This window comes from Anabrus simplex, chromosome 2 (assembly GCF_040414725.1).
Source record: "Anabrus simplex isolate iqAnaSimp1 chromosome 2, ASM4041472v1, whole genome shotgun sequence".
Lineage (NCBI taxonomy): Eukaryota > Metazoa > Arthropoda > Insecta > Orthoptera > Tettigoniidae > Anabrus > Anabrus simplex.
In genome coordinates, this window is record NC_090266.1 from 1119543130 (window position 1) to 1119567919 (window position 24790).

Here is a 24790-nt window from a genome sequence, read left to right on the forward strand (position 1 = left end):
GTGCGAATGAAATGTATTTGACTTCTACCACGTATCCTAGTGATTTCATGTTGTATATTACTGTTGTAATTGAAAGAAATAATATTACTTGGCATCTGTGACATAAGGCAAGGCGCAATGTTTTGACCTACATAAATGGTGTTTGATTGTTACCCCCACCCTTCCGGTTGACGACATACTGCCAGTTTAAAAAGCGCTGTCTTGAGCAGGTATCAGGTGTTCCCTGGTAGAGTCGGTCAGGATGAAGTTTTTCACTGTTGTGCTTGTTTCACTTACGTTCACTCCGCTGGTGTGGAGCGCTGAAGACCCCCCGGCGAGTCAGGAAGTCAACATCAGCAAATTGAAGGAACTCTTGAGCAGTAGTACGGAGAGCCTGGAGAAAGAAGAAGACTCATCGCAAGTGGTGAAGGACAGTGTCCTTCCCGCCGAGTCCAAACCGGAGCTCGATCCAGCCGAGACTGAAGAAGACGCCAGTAGGGATCGAGCCAAAAAATCGTACACTCCCCCAGAGCCTCCCTATCCTCTAGAGCCGTATCCCGCTACCCACCATGTCTCACACGTCCATAGTTACGTGGCTAAACCTGCCTATGTGCCTCCTGGTCCAACATACGCCAGCTCTCACATCACGTATACAGCACCACACCCACCCCCACATTTCTCCCCACCCTACGTTCACGCTCCACCATTCTGTATAGAAATTCGTCCCAAAGTTCCCACACAAGCTCCTTTCTTCGTGTGTGAGCCTCCACACAAAGGAGTTGTATCGTCTGTGGCTTCCAGCAGCTCGGTTCAACAGCATCCAGGAGGATACAGTCCACCGTATGGCAGAGCTGACGAGCATCAAACCCACAGTGAACACGAGCATAAACATCACGCAACTACCACCAGTCCACCACCACCGCCGGCTACAACACCAGATCAGACCACGAAAGCAGTCACTGAGAAACCTAAGGAAGAAAGTGGCAGCCATGAGCAGAAAACTGAAAAACCTGCACCAAGTTCTGGAAGTTCTGCTCCCAGAACCGTGTATGGCCCGTCTCCATACTACCCACCTGGTCATCATGGCGGTATTTATGCTCCATACATTGTACCTCATCCTTCACCTCCCGTTAAACCTCTTCCTGTTCCCTACTACCCTCCTGTTCACCCTCCAACCTATCCTGAAGTTCATCCTCCAGCTTATCCCCCAGTTCACCCTCCGGCCTATCCACCAGCTCATCCTCCAGCTTATCCCCCAGTTCACCCTCCAGCTTATCCCCCAGTTCACCCTCCAGCTTATCCACCAGCTCATCCTCCAGCGTATCCTGAAGCTCATCCTCCAGCTTATCCCCCAGTTTACCCCACTCCATACCACCCTCTAACCCCTCTCGTTTTGAACTGCCATGTTGAACCCCCGTACGCTGCACCCCCACCGAACCCCATCGCCATGTTACACCTGTTCATGCGACCTGCTCCAGGTTACCCTTATGGCTCGTATCGTGCAACAGCGCAAGAAGATGAAAAGAAGGACAAGGAGAAGGACAAGAAGGAGAAGACATCTCCAAAGAGCAGTGAGGGCTCTTCTACACCAGGACCAATTCACCCTTCGGTAAGTATTCCGATAATCCATTGATTTAAAATAATGGAGAATTTGCATGTCGTGAACTGGCCTTCTTCAGTCCTGGCACGTTTTATTTATTCCTACTAATAAAAATAAGGTTTAGAATTGGAGCACTACTTAATGGTGATATAACGAACATTTCTCAGATTGTCTGGAGGAAGGTCACAGTAAGTTCAATTCTTGTGCATGTAACGTGGAGCCTTAATAATAATAATAATAATAATAATAGTAATAATAATAATAATAATAATAATAATAGTAACGAGTTCGATAGCTGCAGTCGCTTAAGTTCGGCCAGTATTCACTATTCGCGAGTTAGTGGGTTCGAACCCCTTCCTGTCCCATCGTCGCCATAAGACCTATTTGCATCGGTGCGACGTAAAGCAACTTGTAAAATAATAATAATAATAATAATAATAATAATAATAATAATAATAATAATAATAATGCCGGGCTGAGTGACTCAGACGGTTAAGGCGCTGGCTTTCTTGAGCCGAAATTGTCAGGTTCGATCCTGGTTCAGTCCGGTGATGTTCGAAAGTGCTGAAATACGTCACCCCCGTGTACGTAGATTTACTGGCACGTAAACGATATCCCGCGGGACAAAATCCCGGCACCACGGTGTCTCTGAAAACCGTAAAGGTAGTCAAAGCGACGTTAAAGCAATACCATCAATAACATCAATAATGATAATAATAATAATAATAATAATAATAATAATAATAATAATAATAATAATAATAATAATAATGTTATTGGTTTTACGCCCCACTATACTACTTTTACGGTTTTCGGAGACGCCGAGATACCAGAATTTTGTCCCGGAGAAGTTAATTTGTGTGCTGTGACATCTGAGATCCCGAGCCTCAAACTCGGGGCTCTCTGAGCACTAGGCCACTCAGCCAGGAAGTTGAACTACTTCAGTGGGAAACGTAACTAAAACTGGATTAATGACGACCTTAAATAGACGAAGGAAAAATGTGAACTTTGTACAATAATCGCTCCTTATGCAGGCTACACACATGTACCTCTTAGAATATATCAACATCACCATCACCCTTAAGGGTGGGGGTGGGCCAACTAGAGGTTTCCGCCATTCTCTTCCTGGCCAAGTGATGCGGGCGTGTTCGGAGGAGATGGGAGGTTTATTTGGCCTCTTGGCTAAGGGTTTTACAACTTTATTTTGATTTGATTTGTACCATACAAGAATATATGGGCAAACTGTCTTTTTATGATACAAGGTAAATACTTTCTACAGTTTTGACAAATTATATACTAGGAACTTCCTGTTCCATCCTATGCCTAGAAGTACACGTATGAAAATAGAAATTTGAATTTAAATACATAAAATAAATTTGTTTTCCTAGAACACTGGCAAACCAACTAGTGGTTACATTGATGAGGGTAGGAATTTATGACAGATGGAATTTATTTGCTGGAGTGAAAGAATGGTGAGTGAGTTTAGACTACTTAATTTCTTTACCACTTCGTGCTGAGGATGCGGGTCGTGCACTTCCTCCAAGGGCTTTCGTGGTTTGAGGGAAGATGGCTTCGTATTTTGTATCCATTATTGCAACTCTGCTATTGCATTACTGCAAATGTTCCACAACACTTCGCAGCAATCTCAAATTTAGTGCACAATTCATGAGATCCAGACAGATACAAAATTCTTTCGTTGTGTGTTATGATTCAAAGAGATTGCTGAGATTGTTGGAACTATAAAGACACACCAGTGTCTGTTAAAATAGTTCTAGCGTTAGGACTACACAAAGTACTTAGTAGCCTTCCTTTCCGCCCAATGTTCTTTCTTTCTTTCTTTTGCTCTGGGTTCCTATTCTCTCTTAGGTCCAAGTATTGCAGGCAGTTTTCTTCGCCGTTGGGGTCAACTTTAAATTTTGTGAATGTTAGATCTGAACATTGAGGGATGCCGGCTAATATAAGCTCGTTTTACATTTCGCCGATCCAGTCTGTTGTTTGATTTTCTTCTGTTTTCATAGAATTCCAGTTTTTGTTGATTCCATTTTTTTGAGTGCATAAAACTTTGATCTGACATTTCTAATGTTGCTGTGTATTACCTGCTTACTATTCGACTGTCAGTTCTGGGGCCTGCAATTTTCCTATATTTTCCTTATCACCTTGCGTTCCTTTTTCTCGTCGTTTCCGATGTCTGTCTCTATGCTCAAAATAATAATAATAATAATAATAATAATATATTATAATATAATATAATATAATATATTATATTATATATATTATTATATTATTATATATTATTATTATTATTATTATTATTATTATTATTATTATTATTATTATTATTATTATTATTATTATTATTATTATTAGCTGACCCGACAGACGTCGTTCTGTCAAAAATAAATGATAATGGAACGAACTCAAATTCAGTCCGTACTGCTCTGTGATATATTTGGCCTTGTATCTGTAAATTAAGAAGGACAGGTTTATTATTTTTGTCACAAAAACTATAAAATAAGGTAAACAAAGCAATATGGGGGATAAGTCTGCTTGTTATATGTTATGTTGCCCCAAATGGGGTCATTTGAAAACAGTTGTTATATTTTTGGATATTTGTAAGGAAATGTATGGAATCTGTTCCTGTTCCTGAAACCAATGAGTGGAATCAATGGTACTAATTTCACTTTGCCATTTGCGCAACACGATCCAGCGGCTTCATTTTTGTATTTCAATGCCTTACAACATTGGCAAACTGAGTTCATAAATGCATTGATAGGCACTGTAGTCAATTGAAACATTGTAACTGAAAGCAGCTCGATTCAAACTAGCAAGATTATTAGTTGAACCACGCGCTGCACGGGTTTGTGATATTCGAATCCTTTCAGTTTCATTTCGCTCTTCACGTTGTTGTGCAGTTCGATTAGACTGAAAATTAGCTTGGCTTGTAGCATTTCGAGTTCTTCGATTGAAGTTGCTCCGCCCGCGTCTTATAGGCGGCATGAGTCTTGAAATGAGTATACTGTGTATGGAAGCACACACAAAATAAATCAATCAACCAAAGAAATCGATGAACTTGTTTGTTGAGAAGCGAAGATTTAAAAACAATCAGGGTAGACAAAGGTCTCCAACTACGACAAAACACGACACTGCATGCGACTGTCTGGAGCGTAGATCTGTATAAATAACTTCCATATCCGAAGACTATTTGCCTCGCTTTGGCCACCTATGCAAATCCAATAGCAAAGAAGTTGGCCAGCGACTGGCTTTTTCGTGCCTGCATATAAAAATCTCTGTACATGACTGAAAAGAAACACAAACAGTGCATGTTCTTATCATTTAAATTAAAATTCAACTTATCTACGTCGAGCTGAAATCTTCCTTTACCAGCAGTGAAAAAATTACAAATATAGTGAATATAAAATAGGAGTTATGACATGATAAGTTCCATGCAATAAAGATTTTGCATTTGAGGTAACATTCCATTATTTTAACATTTTCACACTCAATTATTTTGTAAACCGTTTTTTGTTAACGGCATCAAATGCGTCTTGAAATTTTGTACATAATCCGATATTCACCCATTTTAACCGATAACATTCAGATTTACGGACATTTGGCAAATGCGCTGGATTAGAGGACAACGCTAAGCGCAAACGTGGGAGAAGGAAAAGGAGACGAACAGTATGAATGAAAAAAAAGAAATGGGGCTTTTGCGTTTTTCCTGCCATTTTTCGCAATTTTTCTCTTCGTAAAAACCTTACTCGGACTTCGACGAATATTTGAAAAAAATAATTAGCCGAATTGGTCCAGCCGTTCCAGAGTTTTGCGTTTAGCAACACATTTAGCGATTCATTTTTATTTATATAGATTAAAGATATGATCAATATTATTGTGCGTAAAAATAAGGACGGTATAAATCGTTCATTACTTCAGATGCATTAAAAAAGGCGCTGGTGTGCACATTTCATTTTCATCGATAAACTCATATGCAATAGGTTTCGCCGACGAGGATAGTGTAGTGGGCTGGGAATCGAACTGAGGGGCCTGAGGAAGGAAGGCCTAGAAGCTGATCTGTCAGTCATGGAACCAGACATTGGAACGGCTGGGACTGGGGGTGTAGTGAGAGTGAAGGGAGGAAAAATTAAAAAAAAATAGTCGTCTCAAGGGCTGCAGACGGTGCGGTCGAACTTAGAACTAGCAGTCGGGGAAGTTTGGTTGGTCACACAACTCTACCTGTACAATAAATATTATGGGTCTAGTCTTAAGGCTAAAATGTTTTTATACTTAACTGAAACACCTGTAATTTAAATGATTACAGACAAAGCAAGTTGGCCGTGCGGTTAGGGTCGCGCGGCTGTGAGCTTGTATTCGGGACAGAATGGGTTAAGTCCCAAGATTTGGTAGCCCTGACGATGGTTTTTCGTGGTTTCCCATTTTTACACCAGGCAAATGCTGGGACTGATCCTTAATTAAGGAAAAGGCCTCTTACTTCCCACTATTAGCACTTTGTTATCTCATAGTCGCCGGTGTCGGTGCGACATAAAGCAAATTGTAAAAAAAAAAAAAAAAAAAGTTTTTTGCTATTTGCTTTCCGTCGCAGCGACACAGATAGGTCTTGTGGTGACGATGTGATAGGAAAGCCTTAGGAATTGGAAGGGAGCGACCATGGCCTTAATATTAAGGTACCGGTACCCATTTGCCTGGTGTGAAAATGGGAAATCACAGAAAACCATCTTCAGGGCTGCCAACAGTGGGGTTTGAACCCACTATCTTTCGGATGCAAGCTCACAGCTCTGCGACCATAACCGCACGGCCAACTCGCCCCGTAAAAAAGTGATCACAGAAATTCAATCTTTCTTAATCCATTTACCCTCCAGGGTTTGTTTTGCTTCGAACTCAGTGCCTCTAGCGCCTTAAGGACAGTATCCTGGAGCGTGAGACTTTGGGGCGGGGAATACAAATGGGGTGGAGGAAACCACAGAAAACCACTTCGAGGATAGCTGACTAGGGAATCGAACGCCTCTCTACTCAGTTGACCTCCCGAGGCCGAGTGGATCACGTTCTAGCCCTCGTAACACCTTTCAAATTTCGTGGCAGAGCCGGGAATCGAACCTAGGCATCCTGCGATGGCAGCTAATCACACTAACCACTACACCACAGAGGCGGACGATCACAGAAATGCTGAATTGAATTTCACGGCCGTAGAGCAAACAACGCCTAGTGTCTTTCTCATTCTCTCGATTGCTGCATCCAGCGCAGTTACTTGTAATATTCACAGTATGTGGCTATAACAATAATAATAATAGTAATAAGTACGTGGTTCGTGGCACTTGTTACTGTAGTCGCGTCCTAGTTCGTGAACCATGGACAATGGCTGAGTGGCCTAGTTAGTAGTCCTGAGAGTTGGTATGGAGTGGGAGTGGTCATCTCTGATCTATTCCGTGTCGTCTCAAAACTCACGAGTTTCAAAACTCACGAGTCTCAAAACTCACGAATTCCAGGAATAGGATTAGTAAGAACGAGTTTCCCTACCTGGGCCAGTCTCAAAACTCACGAATTCCAGGAATAGGATTAGTAAGAACGAGTTTCCCTACCTGGGCCAGTCTCAAAACTCACGAATTCCAGGAATAGGATTAGTAAGAACAAGTTTCCCTACCTGGGCCAGTCTCAAAACTCACGAATTCCAGGAATAGGATTAGTAAGAACAAGTTTCCCTACTTGGGCCAATCTCAAAACTCACGAATTCCTGGATTAGGATTAGTAAGAGCAAGTTTCCCTACCTGAGCCTGTCTCAGAACTCACTAGCAGGGCCAGTTCTTCTTTGAATGGATAAATGTCCACCCTATTAGTGATGGGATAATGAAATACTTTTAATAATCAAATAACTTCCATAATCAAATCAAATAATCGAATGAGTTTCAAATACCATTCAGTTATATCGCGCAGAATAATGAGATGCTTCATGAATATTTTTCTTTTTGGTTTAAACGTGTCTGGTAGATAACCGATTGAAGTAAGCGAATAGATGAACGCTTTTGACGAATATAAATACGCCTTTTTCCAAATGAATCTCCAAATGTTTAAACTAAATGAGTGAATTAACTGTCTTGATCTCTGAAATGAAATGGCGTATGGCTTTTAGTGCCGGGAGTGTCCGAGGACATGTTCGGCTCGCCAGGTGCAGGTCTTTCGATATGACACCCGTAGGTGACCTGCGCGTCGTGATGAGGATGAAATGGTGATGAAGACGACACATACACCCAGCCCCAGTGCCAGTGAAATTAACCAATGATGGTTAAAATTCCCGACCCTGCCGGGAATCGAACCCGAGACCCCTGTGACCAAAGGCCAGCACGCTAACCATTTAGCTATGGATATCTTGATCTCTAATATCTATAAATAACATTCCTTATTCAAGTGAATGCCGTTTGCTGGCCGCATTATGGAACTAAGCCCCAGTACTACCAACTGACAGTTTCTTTTAACTAGCAGCGGGTAATATCCTGTACCTACTTTAATATGGTTAGGATGCTGGCCTTTGCTCCAACAGGTCCAGGGGGTCCCGGGTTCGGTTTCCGGTCGGGTGGGAGATTTTAACTTTGATTAGTTAATTCCTATGGCTCGGGGACTGGGCGTTCGTGCCGTCTTCAGCATTAGACATCATCGTAGGCAGGGCCCCATCCTCACAGGCATGCAGGTCGCCTATACGGTGTCAACTTTAAGAACCTGCACCAGACTTCTCCGGAGCCCACACGTCGTTATTATAAATTATGTGAAAAGGAAAAATGCATTATATTAATTTTAAGGCAACAACAAAATATTTTAAAAATAATGATAATAATACACCTCGGCCTCTTTGATTCACTGAGCATTATTTTTCCCCTCTGGGATGGGGTGGCAGAATAACATTCACAGTATCCCTTGCCTGTCGAAATAAGCAACTAAAAAGGGGCCCCATGGGCTCTTAAATGACTTTTTAAAAAGACTAGATAAACCACTGACAGGCAATAAGCTACCTGGGTGACTACCCTAAGTCGGTGGAAAAACATGGGTTGAAGGGAAGCGTGAGCCACCGCGCACCTCAACCCTCCTGCAGTTATCGCGAGCACCTGCTGTCCGGATTCGTGAATTTTGAGACTCATTAGAATGTTTACTTTAGCTACCAGTTTGTATTCGTGAGTTTTGATACTGTTTGTTACTAATTATAGCCCATGAGTTTTGAGACTCGTGAGTTTTGAGACGTAACCATCTATTCTGAGTCATGGCCCTCCTCGTGCTCAGGCGGCTAGAACTGTGCAATCCATCGATGGCGCCTTACCCGTTAGACGAGAGATCCTCACGAGGACTATGTGCAAGTAAGTTAGCACCCTGCTTCACATAACCTCCCGAGCTCAGAACGTTTTAAACAAGCCTTGAACCTATGGGAGTAACAGAATCCCACTCCCACTGATAGGCGAGGGACTCCTTGGAAACAGGAATACGATGGGAGCTATCAATGTTAATGGGGTTTTTGAAATGAAGATAGCAGTAGTTACTGAGTCAGCAAAGGGGATGTACCTGGATTTTTAGGAGTTAATGATATTCGGGTAAGGGGACATAACGAGGAAGAGATGGGAGAATATCGATGGCTTACTTTTTTTTTTTTTTTGCTATTTGCTTTACGTCGCATCGACACATATAGTTCGTATGGCGGCGATGGGGTAGGAAAGGCCTAGGAGTTGGAAGGAAGCGGCCGTGGCCTTAATTAAGATACAGCCCCAGCATTTGCCTGGTGTGAAAATGGGAACCACGGAAAACCATCTTCAGGACTACCGACAGTGAGGTTCGAACCCACAATCTGCCGAATGCAAGCTCACAGCACGGCCAACTCGCTCGGTCTCTGTTTACTCACCATGTGAGGGTGCAGATGAGGATGAAGTTAACAGTTTTCATAATACACTGCATGACGCCGTAGTCACGGTCAACAGCAAGAATACGATAATGATTGTTATGGACTTATCCGTAGTTCGCAGTGGGGACGAAGCGTGAGGGGTGAATGGCTGGACAAGGAAAAACAAAAATAAAGTTCGAGAAAACCTATCAAAATTTGAGAAATGTGTATTTTCTTTCTTTTCACATAAGCAATAGCAAGAGAGGAGGAAGCTCAAGCAACAGGTAGAACGTAAGACTCAGTAAAATTTAAAAAAACTGGGAAATTTAAACACCGAAAGGGAGCTCGGAGATCACTTACTAGAAACAGCTCAACAGCTCAGAGTAATTTACTCTACATGAGAACAGAAGCTCACACACTTTACAAAATAGCACACAGAGAATACTGACTCTTACATTTCGTAGCTGCAAGCAGTAGGTTCAATGAGTATGATATGAAAATTAACATTTCCGAGACTAAATGATGAGACTTAAAATAGAACTGAAGGTCAGGTTGGGGATACAAAGCTGGAACACATAGATAATTTCAAGTATTTAGGATCTGTGTTAGTGAGCCTCCGTGGCTCAGACGGCAGCGCGTCGGCCTCTCACCGCTGCGTTCCGTGGTTCAAATTCTGGTCACTCCATGTGAGATTTGTGCTGGGCAAAGCGGAGGCGGGACAGGTTTTTCTCCTGTCATCTTTCATTCCAGTAATACTCTCCACTATAATTTAATTTCATCTGTCAGTCATTAACCATTGCCCCAGTTGAGTGCGATAGGCTTCGGCAGCCGGCACGATTAGTATCCTCGCCAAGTTAGGGGCTTCATTCCATTCCTGACCCGGTCATTGACTGGAAAACAGGTCGTAGGTTTTCTTTCAGGATGTGTGTTCCTTCAGGATATTAATATAGTAAGTGAGATTGAATCAAGGTGCAATAAAGCTAATGCAGTCAGCTCGCAGTTGCGATCAACAGTGTTCTCTAAGAAGGAAGTCAGCTCCCGGACAAAACTATCTTTACATCGGTCTGTTTTCAGACCAACTTTGCTTTACGGCAGCGACAGCTGGCTGAATACAGGATATCTTATTTCTAAGTTAGAAGTAAGAGACATGAAAGTAACGAGAAAGATCGCTAGTTCAAACAGGTGGGAACAATGGCAGAAGGGCACTCGGAACGAAGAGATGAAGGCTAAGTTACGAAGGAACTCGGCTGATGAAGCTGTACGCATAAACCAACTTCTTTGTTGGGGTCATGTGAGGCGAATGTTTGAGGTAAGGTTACCTAGGACAGAGATAGCAAACCTTTTGCGACTAGCGTGTCAATTGAGTTCTAATTAATTAATTAATTAATTAATTAATTAATTTTTACTGTCTAGCGTGTCATCGGTTATTTTCCTTTAAAATAATCACGAAACCTCTCATTTGACTTCATTTAGGTATTAGATTGCATTACATATAAATCCATTCAACTGAAAGATTTTATTTTGCAAACATAACTGAAAATCACTTTTCAAAACCAGGTAAATTTGGAGAATAACTTTTTTGCTTTATCCTAATCAAATTTGTAAATAATATGGCCGTATAATTAATTGAGACCTACTTCTTTATTAAAGTATATTGTTAAAATATGCTATGTTGCTAGATTTTCGACCTATTTATTACATGTTAAAAAAATTAAAATATGTTAGTATGTTGTCTGAAGTGCCACAAAGTCATGCTCGCGTGTCATAGGTTCGCCATCCCTGCCCAGGAGAAGTAGAGGGAGATGGCTAGGCTCAGTATCTAATGAGCTATAGACCTAAACGAGGCGACAGAGTTCTTACAGATAGGCCTAGATGTTTGTGACGGAGCATAGTAAATGCACGAGACTTGCAGACTGAACGCTGAAAGGCATACCAGCCTATAATGAAGATGTATGAATTAATGATGATGATAATAATAATAATAATAATAATCATCATCATCATCATAGTCATCATCATCATCTCCAGGACACTGCCTTGAGGCGGTAGAGGTGGGATCCCTGCCTGAGTCCGAGGGAAAACCGACCCTGGAGGATAAACAGATAAATAATAATAATAATAATAATAATAATAATAATAATAATAATAATAATAATAATAATAATAATAATATTGCTATTTGTTTTACGTCGCACCGACACAGATATGTCTTACGACGACAATAGGATAGGAAAGGCCTAGGAAGTGGAAGGAAGCGGCCGTGGCCTTTATTAAGGTACAGCCCCGGCATTTGCCTGGTGTGAAAATGGGAAACCACGGAAAACCATCTTCAGGGCTGCCGACAGTGGGGCTCGAACCCACTATCTCCCGATTACTGGATACTGGCCGCACTTAAGCGACTGCAGCTATCGAGCTCGGTATAATAATAATAATAATAATAATAATAATAATAATAATAATAATAATAATAATAATAATAATAATAATAATAATAATAATTCGAGAAAACCAAGTATATGCAGAATTTTCAGATAAAGTGCAATCAAATTGAAACGGCATATCGGACAATTTCACAGGTATCTTTTTTTTTTTGCTAGGGCCTTTACGTCGCACCGACACAGATAGATCTTGTGGCGACGATGGGACAGGAAAGGCCTAGGAGTTGGAAGGAAGCGGCCGTGGCCTTAATTAAGGTACAGCCCCAGCATTTGCCTGGTGTGAAAATGGGAAACCACGGAAAACCATCTTCAGGGCTGCCGATAGTGGGATTCGAACCTACTATCTCCCGGATGCAAGCTCACAGCCGCGCGCCTCTACGTGCACGGCCAACTCGCCCGGTGGTATCTTATTTTAAACACCTTGAGAATTAGACAGTTTGGCCAATACAGACAGGGCCTCAAAACTTCCGAGGGCATTTAGACTGACATGGGATCACTACAACAAACGAGTAATGTCACGTAATGCTAAATTGAAACATTACAAAAGAGTTATTCTACTGAAAGCTCTACATGCTTCAGAAACCTTATCTTTAGGAGGTCATTCTAAAATTGCAGGTATTGAAAAACAGGAAAGTAGAATGCTTAGAAAAAATTTCGGCTCCATAAACGAAAATGGTATTTGGATCAAAAGGCGAACTGCAGACCTCTATAGACACACAGATCGTTTCAACAATACTGTACGGAGGAGACGTTTGAAGTTGTTTGGACACATTTTAAGGATGGATAATAATAAACTCACAAAAAGTTTGTTCATTGTAACAAATTCTCAAAACTGGAGCATAAATTGGCTGGATGAAACGAGAGGAGACCTGAATGAATTGTACATCGGGGAAGACATCATGAAAAATCGTCAAGTCATCAGGACCTCAATAAATATACATTTGTGGTCAAAAGTAGCAGCAGGACTGGTGCAAGTGGTCAGAAGAACGGAAGAGGCAACACAGTGAGTTCATGAAGAGATTTTGGAAGAATAGGAAGGTGAACTTCATCAAGCCAATGAACAAGTTCCAACGCGCTGTCACTTTGCCAGCTGTTCCCTATGATCGTGCGTGATTTCGCATCAACGCGAACTGCAATAACTGTGCTGTTCTCGCGGTATGTGCTCCTACATTGTTTCTATTGAGTGGTTACTCTACAGAATTGCGTGTGGCCTCCGGAGAGGGCTGGTGCAGGTCTTTCGCGTAGAAGACCTACGCATCTGTAAGGATGGAACCAGAAAAAATAACCAATTAATACTAAAATCCTCGTTCCGGCCGCAAATTGAACCCGGAACCCGTTAGACAAAAGGTCGGCAGGCTAACCATTTAGCCATGAAGCCGGACAACTTGCCGATGTCTGTCTGAACATCCGACTGAATTTGTTGTCAGTATTTTATGTTATAGGCGCAACGACGCTCTACCTGGGAATGACACTTCAATCCACCGGATCATCACTTACAGTACATTCCACATCACAGAAGAGACATCAGCTGCTATCAGAACTATGTAAGGAATGGAAAACCTAACTACGCGCCCTCGAAACAGCCATGACTCCTTCTACGAAAATGTTTTCATTTCTCCCCTGAAGGGGGGAGGCGGGCCTCTTTGACCGTGACGCCGTCTCTCAGGCCGGGAGATTTGTTACGGTGAAGGAGATGCTCCGAGAAGGTGAGGGGTTGGCGGCCGTGGCCCATACTAGGAACTGTCCCGACATTCGCCCTAGTGCAGGACAATGGGAAACCACGGAAAACCATTCTCAGGACAGCAGACGACTGGGACCAGCCGTGAGGTCCAGCCCTGTCCCGTCTCCCGAATGCAGAGGCGTAGAGCCACGGTAGAGCCGTGGCCACCCTTCCTTTGCTCGGTTGGCCGGTCAGAGTGCAGAGCTGTTGGACCACGGACCAGCCGGGGCCGAGACCCACTCTGCATCTACCGACCCAGAGTCATGAGACATTTCCGAGCAAAAATAGAACCCGTGCTTGCAGACGGTGTAGTACTGGGAACATCTAAGAGTATCGGATCTCAAATCTCCACAATGTTTCAAAGCAAGTTTCTTGAAAAAGGCCCTTGGAGTGTCATACCGCTCGCCTTCGAGACTTGACTATGAAATGATAAGACAAACGTTCCTAATAGAAGACCTCCGACTGAATAGACACCTACCATCCACATTCCATGAGATGGATCTCCTCAGACAGAGACGGGAAAAAGGAGTTAGAAATTCCCTGAGAATTTTACTCTACAGATTCCATGATAAACCGCAACTGGCTCGAACTGTAGACCACCACACACGTGCCAGTTCACCCGCTGAACAAGGGAAATAATGACTAAAAAGGATGTGTGCTTTAAACTGTGTACAAATTGTCTGATGATTTATGTTCACAATGTTACCTGTTGAAGTTACATATTTTACAAGTTGCATGGATATATCTTGCCTAGATACTAAAATGACTAATTAAAAAAAATAGTTTTTATTTGATTTTGAATTATCATACAGTTATGTGTTCCAAATCCCCCTAAAGTAGAAAAATCCGGGTCGATGACATACAGTAGGTTTTAGGCCCTTTTAAACAACAAGTATCATCATCATAGAAAAATCCTATATTAGCAGCAACTATTTATTTGTGATTTTTTCCTGAATCATTTTCCCAAATATCTTCTGATAAAATCTCTAATATATAACCTATCACCAAAATACCATTTCAGCAGATGCAGAAGTCCCTGCATTGAAAAAAAGGCTGAGAGAATGTTCCTACGGTATTTAAAAAATATCAAACGGGAAATAACTGTTGCGGCACAGCGTTAATGCGTGAAACACATGTATTGTTTAAATATTTCCAGTTGATGTATAAAAGAAATTGATGAAACTGATAAAAGGAAAATTATCATGGATTAAAAATTCAAAATTTTCAACAAAATAGAAATTAAAATGTTCATACGTTTTGGTGTTCCAAATACCCTTAAAGTAGAAAAATCCGATATTAGCACCACTAACCGACTGCGTCACTGATGGCAGTAACTTAGAAAATAACCACTACCTCTCATATCAGCAGCTCCAAGTGTATTACAGCCGTGTTTGACCGAGACCACTACCTCTCTTATCAATAGCTCCAAGTGTATTACAGCCATGTTTGACCGAGGTCACTACCTCTCATATCAACGTCTCCAAGTGTATTACAGCCGTGTTTGACCGAGACCACTACCTCTCATATCAACATCTCCAAGTGCATTACAGCCGTGTTTGACCGAGGCCACTACCTCTCATATTAGCAGCTCCAAGTGTATTAGAGTCGTGTTTGACCAAGCCCACTAGCTCTCATATCAACATCTCCAAGTGTATTACAGTCGTGTTTGGCCAAGGCCACTACCTCTCATATCAACACCTCCAAGTGTATTACAGTCGTGTTTGACCGAGACCACTACCACTCATATCAACATCTCCAAGTGTATTACAGTCGTGTTTGACCAAGGCCACTACCTCTCATATCAACACCTCCAAGTGTATTACAGTCGTGTTTGACCGAGACCACTACCTCTCATATCAACATCTCCAAGTGTATTACAGTCGTGTTTGACCAAGGCCACTACCTCTCATATCAACACCTCCAAGTGTATTACAGTCGTGTTTGACCGAGACCACTACCTCTCATATCAACACCTCCAAGTGTATTACAGCCGTGTTTGACCGAGACCACTACCTCTCATATCAACATCTCCAAGTGCATTACAGCCGTGTTTGACCGAGGCCACTACCTCTCATATTAGCAGCTCCAAGTGTATTAGAGTCGTGTTTGACCAAGCCCACTAGCTCTCATATCAACATCTCCAAGTGTATTACAGTCGTGTTTGACCAAGGCCACTACCTCTCATATCAACACCTCCAAGTGTATTACAGCCGTGTTTGACCGAGCCCACTAGCACTCATATCAACATCTCCAAGTGCATTACAGTCGTGTTTGACCGAGGCCACTACCTCTCATATTAGCAGCCCCAAGTGTATTACAGCCGTGTTTGACCAAGCCCACTACCACTCATATCAACATCTCCAAGTGTATTACAGTCGTGTTTGACCGAGGCCACTACCTCTCATATTAGCAGTTCCATGTGTATTACAGTCGTGTTTGACCGAGGCCACTACCTCTCATATGAACAGCTTCTCAGCTGAACTGACGAGAAGACGCAGCCTCGGGGTAGCTCGCGTTCGAGTCATCAAGTATTTTGCAATGGGCAGGACTGACACCAAAGAAGCGTTTGCAGCAGCGGTGTAGGGTATGTGTTGAGAGTTATGCACCTCGTGTTTCCAATTGAAACTGCCGGCACAGCTCTTACAGCCCGTGGCGGTAATGTGATATAATAACGAAAACGACTGGGAACTCAGCTATAATAATAATAATGAGTATTCTTTTGTTTTTTGCAAGTTGCTTTACGTCGCACTGACACAGATAGGTCTTATGGCGACGATGGGACAGGAAGGGGCTAAGAGGGGGAAGGAAGCGTCCATGGCCTTAGTTAAAGTACAGCCCCAGCATTTGCCTGGTTTGAAAATGGGAAACCACGGAAAACCATCTTCAGGGCTGCCAACAGTGGGGTTCGAACCCACTATCTCCCCAATACTGGACACTGGCCGCACTTAAGCGACTGCAGCTATCGAGCTCGGTAACGAGTATTCTAGACATGATAATAAGCTTTTGCCGTGCCGAGAAAACAAGGTGAAATTCTTTACGTTTCGCAGTGAACTTTTTGCTCCACGTCTTCAGAAGAAAATCTTGACCGTTCACGAGCAAGACTTCTCTAATTATGAAGATTAGAATGCAGATGGAATTCACCTTGTTTCCTGACTCGGCAAAGATCCGAAAGCTTTTTATCATATCTATAGTTGGGCCGTGAGAACATCAATCTAAATATTGAATGATTATTCCACTAATATTAGCTGTCCTTACATATACATATAATTAAACATGCCTGTCGGCCTTGATGTAGAAATCTCTTTTTAAACGACAATAAGCACATTTACACAGTTGGGAACTGAACAAAATAAACATGCATACTTATCACTATGGGCAGCTAAAATTGAAGGGCTTCTTTCCAAAGTGACGCAACTCCAAGCAATGGAATTTTTCACGAAATGCAATTTTTTAATAAATGGATTCCCAGTACGATAAGAGACTCCATTTTTTTCTATGCAGTTGCAACACTTTAAACAAACTATGCTTGTCCTGGTGGCTAAAATCCTAGTGCAAAATAAATCCAGCAAAATGTGGGGGAAGGTTCTTGAATTTACGTCACTTTCGAACTAAAGCGGGGCTGGAAATGCAAATTATGCGGATCGGCGTAGGTTAGGCTACATTGTAGGTGCTAAAACTTTCAATGTGTCACTTTGGAAATAAGCCCTTCAATTGCTTACAGCTGAACTTTCAGGCACTTTGCGAATATCCCTCGTTAGGAAACAAATCTGTTACTTATCTCAAATACATGTCATATTATCCAGTATTGTCCTGTCTACACTCAAGTTGCAAAATACTTTCAAAATAATGGCTTAATCGGAGGAAAGCACAGAGAAGCCTGCTAATAACAATTTTATTTGTTTTTTTACTATTTACTTTACGTCACACCGACACAGATACGTCCTATGGCAACGATGGGATAGGAAAGGGCTAGGAGTGGGAAAAAGGCGACCGTCGTTACGGTGAGTTTGCATTCGGGAGATAGTGAGGTCGAACCCAACTGTCAGTAGCCCTAAACGTGGTTTTCATTGTTTTCCCATCTTCAAACCAGGCAAATGGTGGGGCTGTACCTTAATTAAGGCCATGGTAACTTCCTTGCCTCTCATAGCCCTTTCTTATCTCCTCATCTCTACAAGACCTATCTGTGTCGGTGGGACGTAAAGCAAATAATACAAAATAAATGTTTGACGACATGGATTGTGGATCTTTAGGAAGAGCAAACTATCATTAGAATGGCTTTACAATTAGACAAAATTCTGATTCAAAGTCAAGTATTTTAAGAAAAATCTATCTAGGCCAGAATCAGAATTAATATACGCATGTATTGCAGTTGATCACTCGAGAAACTTACAGTACACTAACGTGAATATTGTAGGGACATTGTGTACCATACAACAAAGTAGTTCATGTGATACCGAAGTTTCTTTTATGTTTGACTTAAATATGTGTATTCGTAATATCTTATTAATTTAAGACGTACTGTGTAAAGAAGTGGAATTCCATACAATAACAAAGTACGGTCAAAATCATTGATCTGAGATTCTCAGTATTCTTCCTTAGGGGAGTGGGAGTGATTTTCTCGGCCAGTTATTATAAACGTAGATGATAGTACTTCTGTGGTTCTTCAGTAATTTATTCTATGTACTTCTGCATTTCAGAATAAAGCACGTGATCAGCAAGGTGGTACTATGATGATGCCACAAATGCGTCAATGGTCCATGAGAGCTGATATGGATCAAGAGCCTACTTCCATCGGCATCCCACTTCCCAACGACGGCAAGATGCCCGGAGAAGAAGAGAACCCGGAAGAATGTGCAGAAAGTTCACCCAAAATGGCTGAACCTGGAAAGATGAAAGTTCCTGTGGGTTCTAAACGACAAGCATCTAAAGAATTCAGCAAGTCTCCAGTAAACAGTAGGATGAACTACTACATGCCAGGACAGTCGATGGCTTAGAGTCCATTCAAATAAACCCCTATCTGTGTTATCTCGTGAACAGATACATCTTCACATACAAGATTGGGCGTTTTCTCTGCAGGCGAGGAGAGAAACTCCGTCCTAAATTATTACGGTGCGTTGCATCACAGAGGTATATTCCGCACCAGATGCTATCAGTAAATCTAGTTGTATAAGTAAATTCTGCACCAGATGCTATCATTAAATCTAGTTGTATAAGTAAATTCTGTATTAGGTGATGAAAGAGTTGTTGACTAACTCACCAGGTACCAAGGTTGTTGTAAAGTCGCCAGACAACGAATCGTGAAGAAGTTTCTGACTATCCATACCCCAACCTGTTAAGGGATTGTTGATAACTCAAAATCATTGATCTGAGATTCTCAGTATTCTTCCTTAGGGGAGTGGGAGTGATTTTCTCGGCCAGTTATTATAAACGTAGATGATAGTACTTCTGTGGTTCTTCAGTAATTTATGAAGTAATTTATGAAGTGATGAAGTTTTTGACTAATCATGCCTCAAATAGTCAAGGGGTTGTTGACAACCACCAGATGCCAAGTAGTGAAGAACGTTTTGACCATATGTCAAATGGTCAAGAGATTGTTGATAACTGATAACTCACCGGGCACCGAATGGTGAAGAAGTTATTCACTAATCATACGTCAAATAGTCGTGGGATAGTTGATAACTCATTTGGCACCAAGTAGTGAAGAAGTTTTGGACTGACCATACACCGGTGGTCAAGGGGTTGTTGAAATTTGGCGAGTGGGTGGGTAAAGTGCGTTAACTCCATATGTAGCTGAAATTGAGTTATCAAGTGTACCTTGTGGAGGAAGCGAGGTCCATGCATGTGTACAGTGCCATAACTCCAATCTGGAATAGAACTGAACATATGACATTGTGTTTTCTGTGCTGATTTGCAGGTTCGAACCTGGCTCAGTCCAGTGGTATTTGAAGGTGCTCAAATACGTCAGTCTCATATCGGTAGATTTACTGGCACGTGAACGAATTCCTAGGGGACCAAATTCCGGCAACTCAGCGTCTCCAAATACCGTCTAATAGTAGTTAGTTGATACCTCAGCAGATTCGTCAAGTTTCTGGCTGACGTACCTTCGACATCGAATGGGTGGCACTCTTCTTTGCTGCGCACATGCTTTACGTTATTTTTTTGCCATTTGCTTTACGTCACACCGACACAGATAGGTCTTATGGCGACGATGGGATAGGAAAGGCATAAGAGTGGGAAGGAAGCGGCCGTGGCCTTAATTAAGGTACAGCCGCAGCATTTGCTTGGTGTGAAAATGGGAAACCACAGAAAACCATCTTCAGGGCTGCCGACAGTGGGGCTTTTTACGTTATTCTTCCATTTCTTCCAAGTTTTCTTATTGCCGTTGCTCTTGCACTGCGAGATCCTAAACTTGGCGCTTACTTAGTCTGAAGTTTAGAATGCTTGAAACACGTCAAGAGCTGTCAGTGGATTTAAAGAACAAACTTCAAACCAACTGTTTCTGCCACGTATTTATTATAATTAAATTTCAAGCACATATCAGCCCTGTTGCCATTCTTAAATTTGTGGCAGTACCGGGAATCGAACCCGGGCCCCCTAAACCGGTAGCTAATAGTACTAACCGTTACACTACGGAGGCGTGCTCAATTTTTTTAAGGAGGTGTTACAGTAAAACAGGAAATATATTGTTGATTATGATTGGTAGTAAAATAATGAGTGTCGGAACAGGGCTATGAGTATTGTGTTAAGGAAATAGGGGTACTGCGTGTTTCAGAAATACTACCCTCTATATCGGAACGTGTGCAAAGAAGATTCTGTTTTGACGAAATGTATTTTCTTTGAACAAGTTATGATCCGATTAAATTCACTGAAGTTGTAGAGGAAAGGCATTCTTAAATCTGGAATATGTGGTGGGGAATTTGTTCGTAGCCAGAAAGGTTTAAAGTAGCATCTGGTGCAAACGTTTTCTATGTGTTAATCGGGCTCCATATCTTTAATAAGGAGCTTTCGGTACGCTCATAAAATTCTCCTTACCTCTTAGACATCTCGTTGGGTGTGTCAAGGAGAATGCGGTTCGAACTTTGCGGTGTGGAATGACTGAACTTGTGAATTACAGTAGTTGTTTATGATTGTCGCAATACTTCAATGTTATTTATCTAACAGTTGTAAAGCCCATGTCAGAAGACTCACAATTTTGTATTCGTTAAAATGTTCGATAAAAGGACATGTTTTATTAATAAATTTGTTAAAAATAATCACATGAGTTTTATAAATATTTAGAGTTCCTCAAACCATTTTCCTGCCCCTTGATTTTCCAGTTACGTGCGCACGTATTTAATGAGAAACTTCTTATTTCAATAGCTTACAAGGGGGTATTCCCTACTCGTCACCACCGATTTCACTCAAATTTATAGAACATGCAGGGCTTGGCTAGAAATGAAAGTACCCAAAGTGGGAACTCCAGATGGCCAAGCGTATAGAAAATAAAGATAAAAATAAAAATGTTGACGCGGCTCTCGCACCGTATAAGCCACTTACGTTGGAGGGCCCGCCGAGCAGTCGTTGGCGTAGCGGTAAGAGCTTGGACTAGAAATTCAATGGTCGTGGGTTCGACTCACCGTGTGGAGATTAGTGTTCTCAATTTTTATATTATTCATTTATTTTTATTTATTGTATTTATTTATATGCAAAAGCCATATACATACATACATACATTACATACATTATCATTATAGACTGTTATGCCTTTCAGCGTTCAGTCTGCAAGCCTCTGTGAATTTACCAAACGTCGCCACAATCCTCGATTCGCAACTAGTGTTGTGGCCTCATTTAGTTCTATACCTCTTATCTTCAAACCATTAGAAACCGAGTCTAACCATCGTCGTCTTGGTCTCCCTCTACTTCTCTTACCCTGCATAGCAAAGTCCATTATTCTCCTAGGTAACCTATCCTCCTCCATTCGCCTCACATGACCCCACCACCGAAGCCGGTTTATGCGTACAGCTTCATCCATCGAGTTCATTCCTAAATTAGCCTTTATCTCCTCATTCCGAGTACCCTCCTGCCATTGTTCCCACCTGTTTGTACCAGCAATCATTATCGCTATTTTTATGTCCCTTACTTCTAACTTATGAATAAGATATCCTGAGTCCACCCAGCTTTCGCTCCCGTAAAGCAAAGTTGGTCTGAAAACAGACCGATGTAAAGATAGATTCGTCTGGGAGCTGACTTCCTCCTTACAGAATACTGCTGAACGCAACTGCGAGCTCACTTACTATATTACCATCCTGGAAGAACACACAACCTAAATACTTGAAATTATCGACCTGTTCTAGCTTTGTATCACCAATCTGACATTCAATTCTGTTGAATTTCTTACCTACTGACGTCAGTTTAGTCTTCGAGGGGCTAATTTTCATACCATACTCATTGCACTTATTTTCAAGTTCCAAGATATTAGACTGCAGGCTTTCGGCACAATCTGCCATTAAGACCAAGTCGTCAGCATAGGCCAAACTGCTTACTACATTTCCACCAAACTGAATCCCTCCCTGCCATTTTATACCTTTCAGCAGATGATCCATGTAAACTACGAACAGCAAAGGTGAAAGATTACAGCCTTGTCTAACCCCTGTAAGTACCCTGAGCCAAGAACTCATTCTACCATCAATTCTCACTGAAGCCCAATTTTCAACATAAATGCCTTTGATTGATTTTAATAATCTACCTTTAATTCCATAGTCCCCCAGTATAGTGAACATATTTTCCCTCGGTACCCTGTCATATGCTTTCTCTAGACCTACGAAACATAAACACAACTGCCTATTCCTCTCGTAGCATTTTTCACTTACCTGGCGCATACTGAAAATCTGATCCTTTCAGCCTCTCTGTGGTCTGAAACCACACTGGTTTTCATCCAACTTCCTCTCAACGACTGATCGCACCCTCCCTTCCATGATGCCAGTGAATACTTTGCCTGGTATACCAATCGATGAGATACCTCGATAGTTGTTGCAATCCTTCCTGTTCCCTTGCTTATAGATAGGTGCAATCACTGCTTTTGTCCAATCTGAAGGTACCTTACCAACACTCCACGCTAATTTTACTACTCTATGAAGCCATTTCATCCCTGCCTTCCCATTATACTTCACCATTTCAGGTCTAATTTCATCTATTCCTGCTGCCTTATGACAATGGAGTTTATTTACCATCCTTTCCACTTCCTCAAGCATAAATTCACCAACATCACTTTCCTCCTTCCCATGAGCTTGGCTGTTTGAAACACCACCAGGATGATTTCCTTTTACATTGAGAAGATGTTCAATCAAAGAGAAATTTGGAAAGGGAATCACAATCCAAGGTGAGGAAATCAAAACCTTGAGATTTGCCGATGATATTGTTATTTTATCTGAGACTGCAGAAGATCTCGAGAAGCTGCTAAATGGTATGGATGAAGTCTTGGGTAAGGAGTACAAGATTAAAATAAATAAGTCCAAAACAAAAGTAATGGAGTGCAGTCGAACGAAGGCAGGTGATGCAGGAAATATTAAATTAGGAGATGAAGTCTTAAAGGAAGTAGATGAATATTGTTACTTGGGTAGTAAAATAACTAACGATGACAGGAGCAAGGAGGACATAAAATGTAGATTAGCACAAGCAAGGAAGAGCTTTCTTATGAAAAGAAATTTGCTCACTTCAACCATTGATATCGGAATTAGAAAGACGTTTTTGAAGACTTTCGTGTGGAGCGTGGCGTTGTATGGAAGTGAAACATGGACGATAACTATCTCAGAAAGAAAGAGAATAGAAGCTTTTGAAATGTGGTGTTACATAAGAATGCTGAAGGTGAGATGGATAGATCGAATCACAAATGAAGAGATACTGAATCGAATTGGCGAGAGGAGATCGATTTGGCTAAATTTGACGAGAAGAAGAGATAGAATGATAGGACACATCTTAAGACACCCAGGACTTGTTCAGTTGGTTTTTGAAGGAAGTGTAGGTGCTAAGAACGGTAGGGGTAGACCAAGGTATGAATATGACAAGCAGATTAGAGCAGATGTAGGATGCAGTAGTTACGTAGAAATGAAAAGGTTAGCACAGGATAGGGTGGCATGGGCAGTTGCATCAAACCAGTCTATGGACTGATGACTCAAACAACAACACCAAAATCTTCTTTTTGGATTCAACAACTATTTGTTTCGCTCTGTTTCTTTCATCTACGTACAAATCCCTGTCTGCCTCGGCCCTTATTTGGAGCCATTTCTGATAAGCCTTCTTTTTACGTTTATAGGCTGCTCTCACTTCATCATTCCACCAAGATGTTCGCATTTTCCCATCTTTACACACAGTTGTTCCTAGCCATTCCCTTGCTGTTTCTACTACAGCATCCCTGTATGCACCCATTCACTTTCTATATCCTCAACCTGCTTACTGTCTACTGTTCGAAACTTCTCACTAATCATATCCATGTACTTCTGTCTAATTTCCTCGTCGTGGAGATTTTCTACCCTGATTCGTTTGCAGACAGATTTCCCTTTCTCTACCCTAGGCCTAGAGATACTTAGTTCACTACAGATCAGAAGGTGGTCTGTATCATCGAAAAATCCGCAAAAAACATACATTCCTAACAGATTTCCTGAATTCAAAGTCTGTTAAGATATAGTCTATTATGGATCTGGTACCCCTAGCCTCCCATGTGTAGCAGTGAATAGCCTTATGCTTGAAGAATGTATTCGTAACAGCTAAACCCATACTAGCACAGAAGTCCAGCAAACGCTTCCCAATCCCATTAGCTTCCATATCTTCCCCACATTTACCAATCACCCTTTCGTATCCTTCAGTTCTATTCCCAACTCTCGCATTGAAATCGCCCATTAGCACTATTCTATCCTTGCTGTTGACCCTGACCACGATGTCACTCAATGCTTCATAAAACTTGTCAACTTCATCCTCATCTGCACCCTCACATGGTGAATACACGGACACAATTCTTGTCCTAATTCCTCCAACTGACAAATCTACCCACATCATTCGCTCATTTACTTGCCTAACAGAAACTATGTTGCGTGCAATGGTATTCCTGATAAAGAGCCCTACCCCAGACTCTGCCCTTCCCTTTCTAACACCCGTCAAGTACACTTTATAATCTCCTATCTCTTCCTCCTTATCTCCCCTTACCCGAATAT

The 24790-nt window shown here is 41.7% G+C and overlaps 1 protein-coding gene across 1 annotated transcript; it reads left to right on the forward strand.

The window, feature by feature from the left end:
* The first annotated feature begins 217 nt into the window (after positions 1–217).
* On the forward strand, positions 218–20857 carry LOC136864733 (uncharacterized). Its single transcript, XM_067142077.2, has 2 exons — positions 218–1588; positions 18302–20857. The coding sequence occupies exons 1-2, from the start codon at positions 242–244 to the stop codon at positions 18596–18598; spliced, it is 1644 nt and encodes a 547-aa protein (XP_066998178.2). The 5' UTR covers positions 218–241; the 3' UTR covers positions 18599–20857.
* Positions 20858–24790: the final 3933 nt, after the last annotated feature.

What these genes read in the sequence shown, in the direction of transcription:
- LOC136864733 (XM_067142077.2), top strand. Translation starts at nt 242, where the DNA reads ATGAAGTTTTTCACTGTTGTGCTTGTTTCACTTACGTTCACTCCGCTG. An exon ending in CAGGACCAATTCACCCTTCG is followed by an intron (nt 1,589 to 18,301) that starts GTAAGTATTCCG and finishes TCTGCATTTCAG; the next exon opens with AATAAAGCACGTGATCAGCA.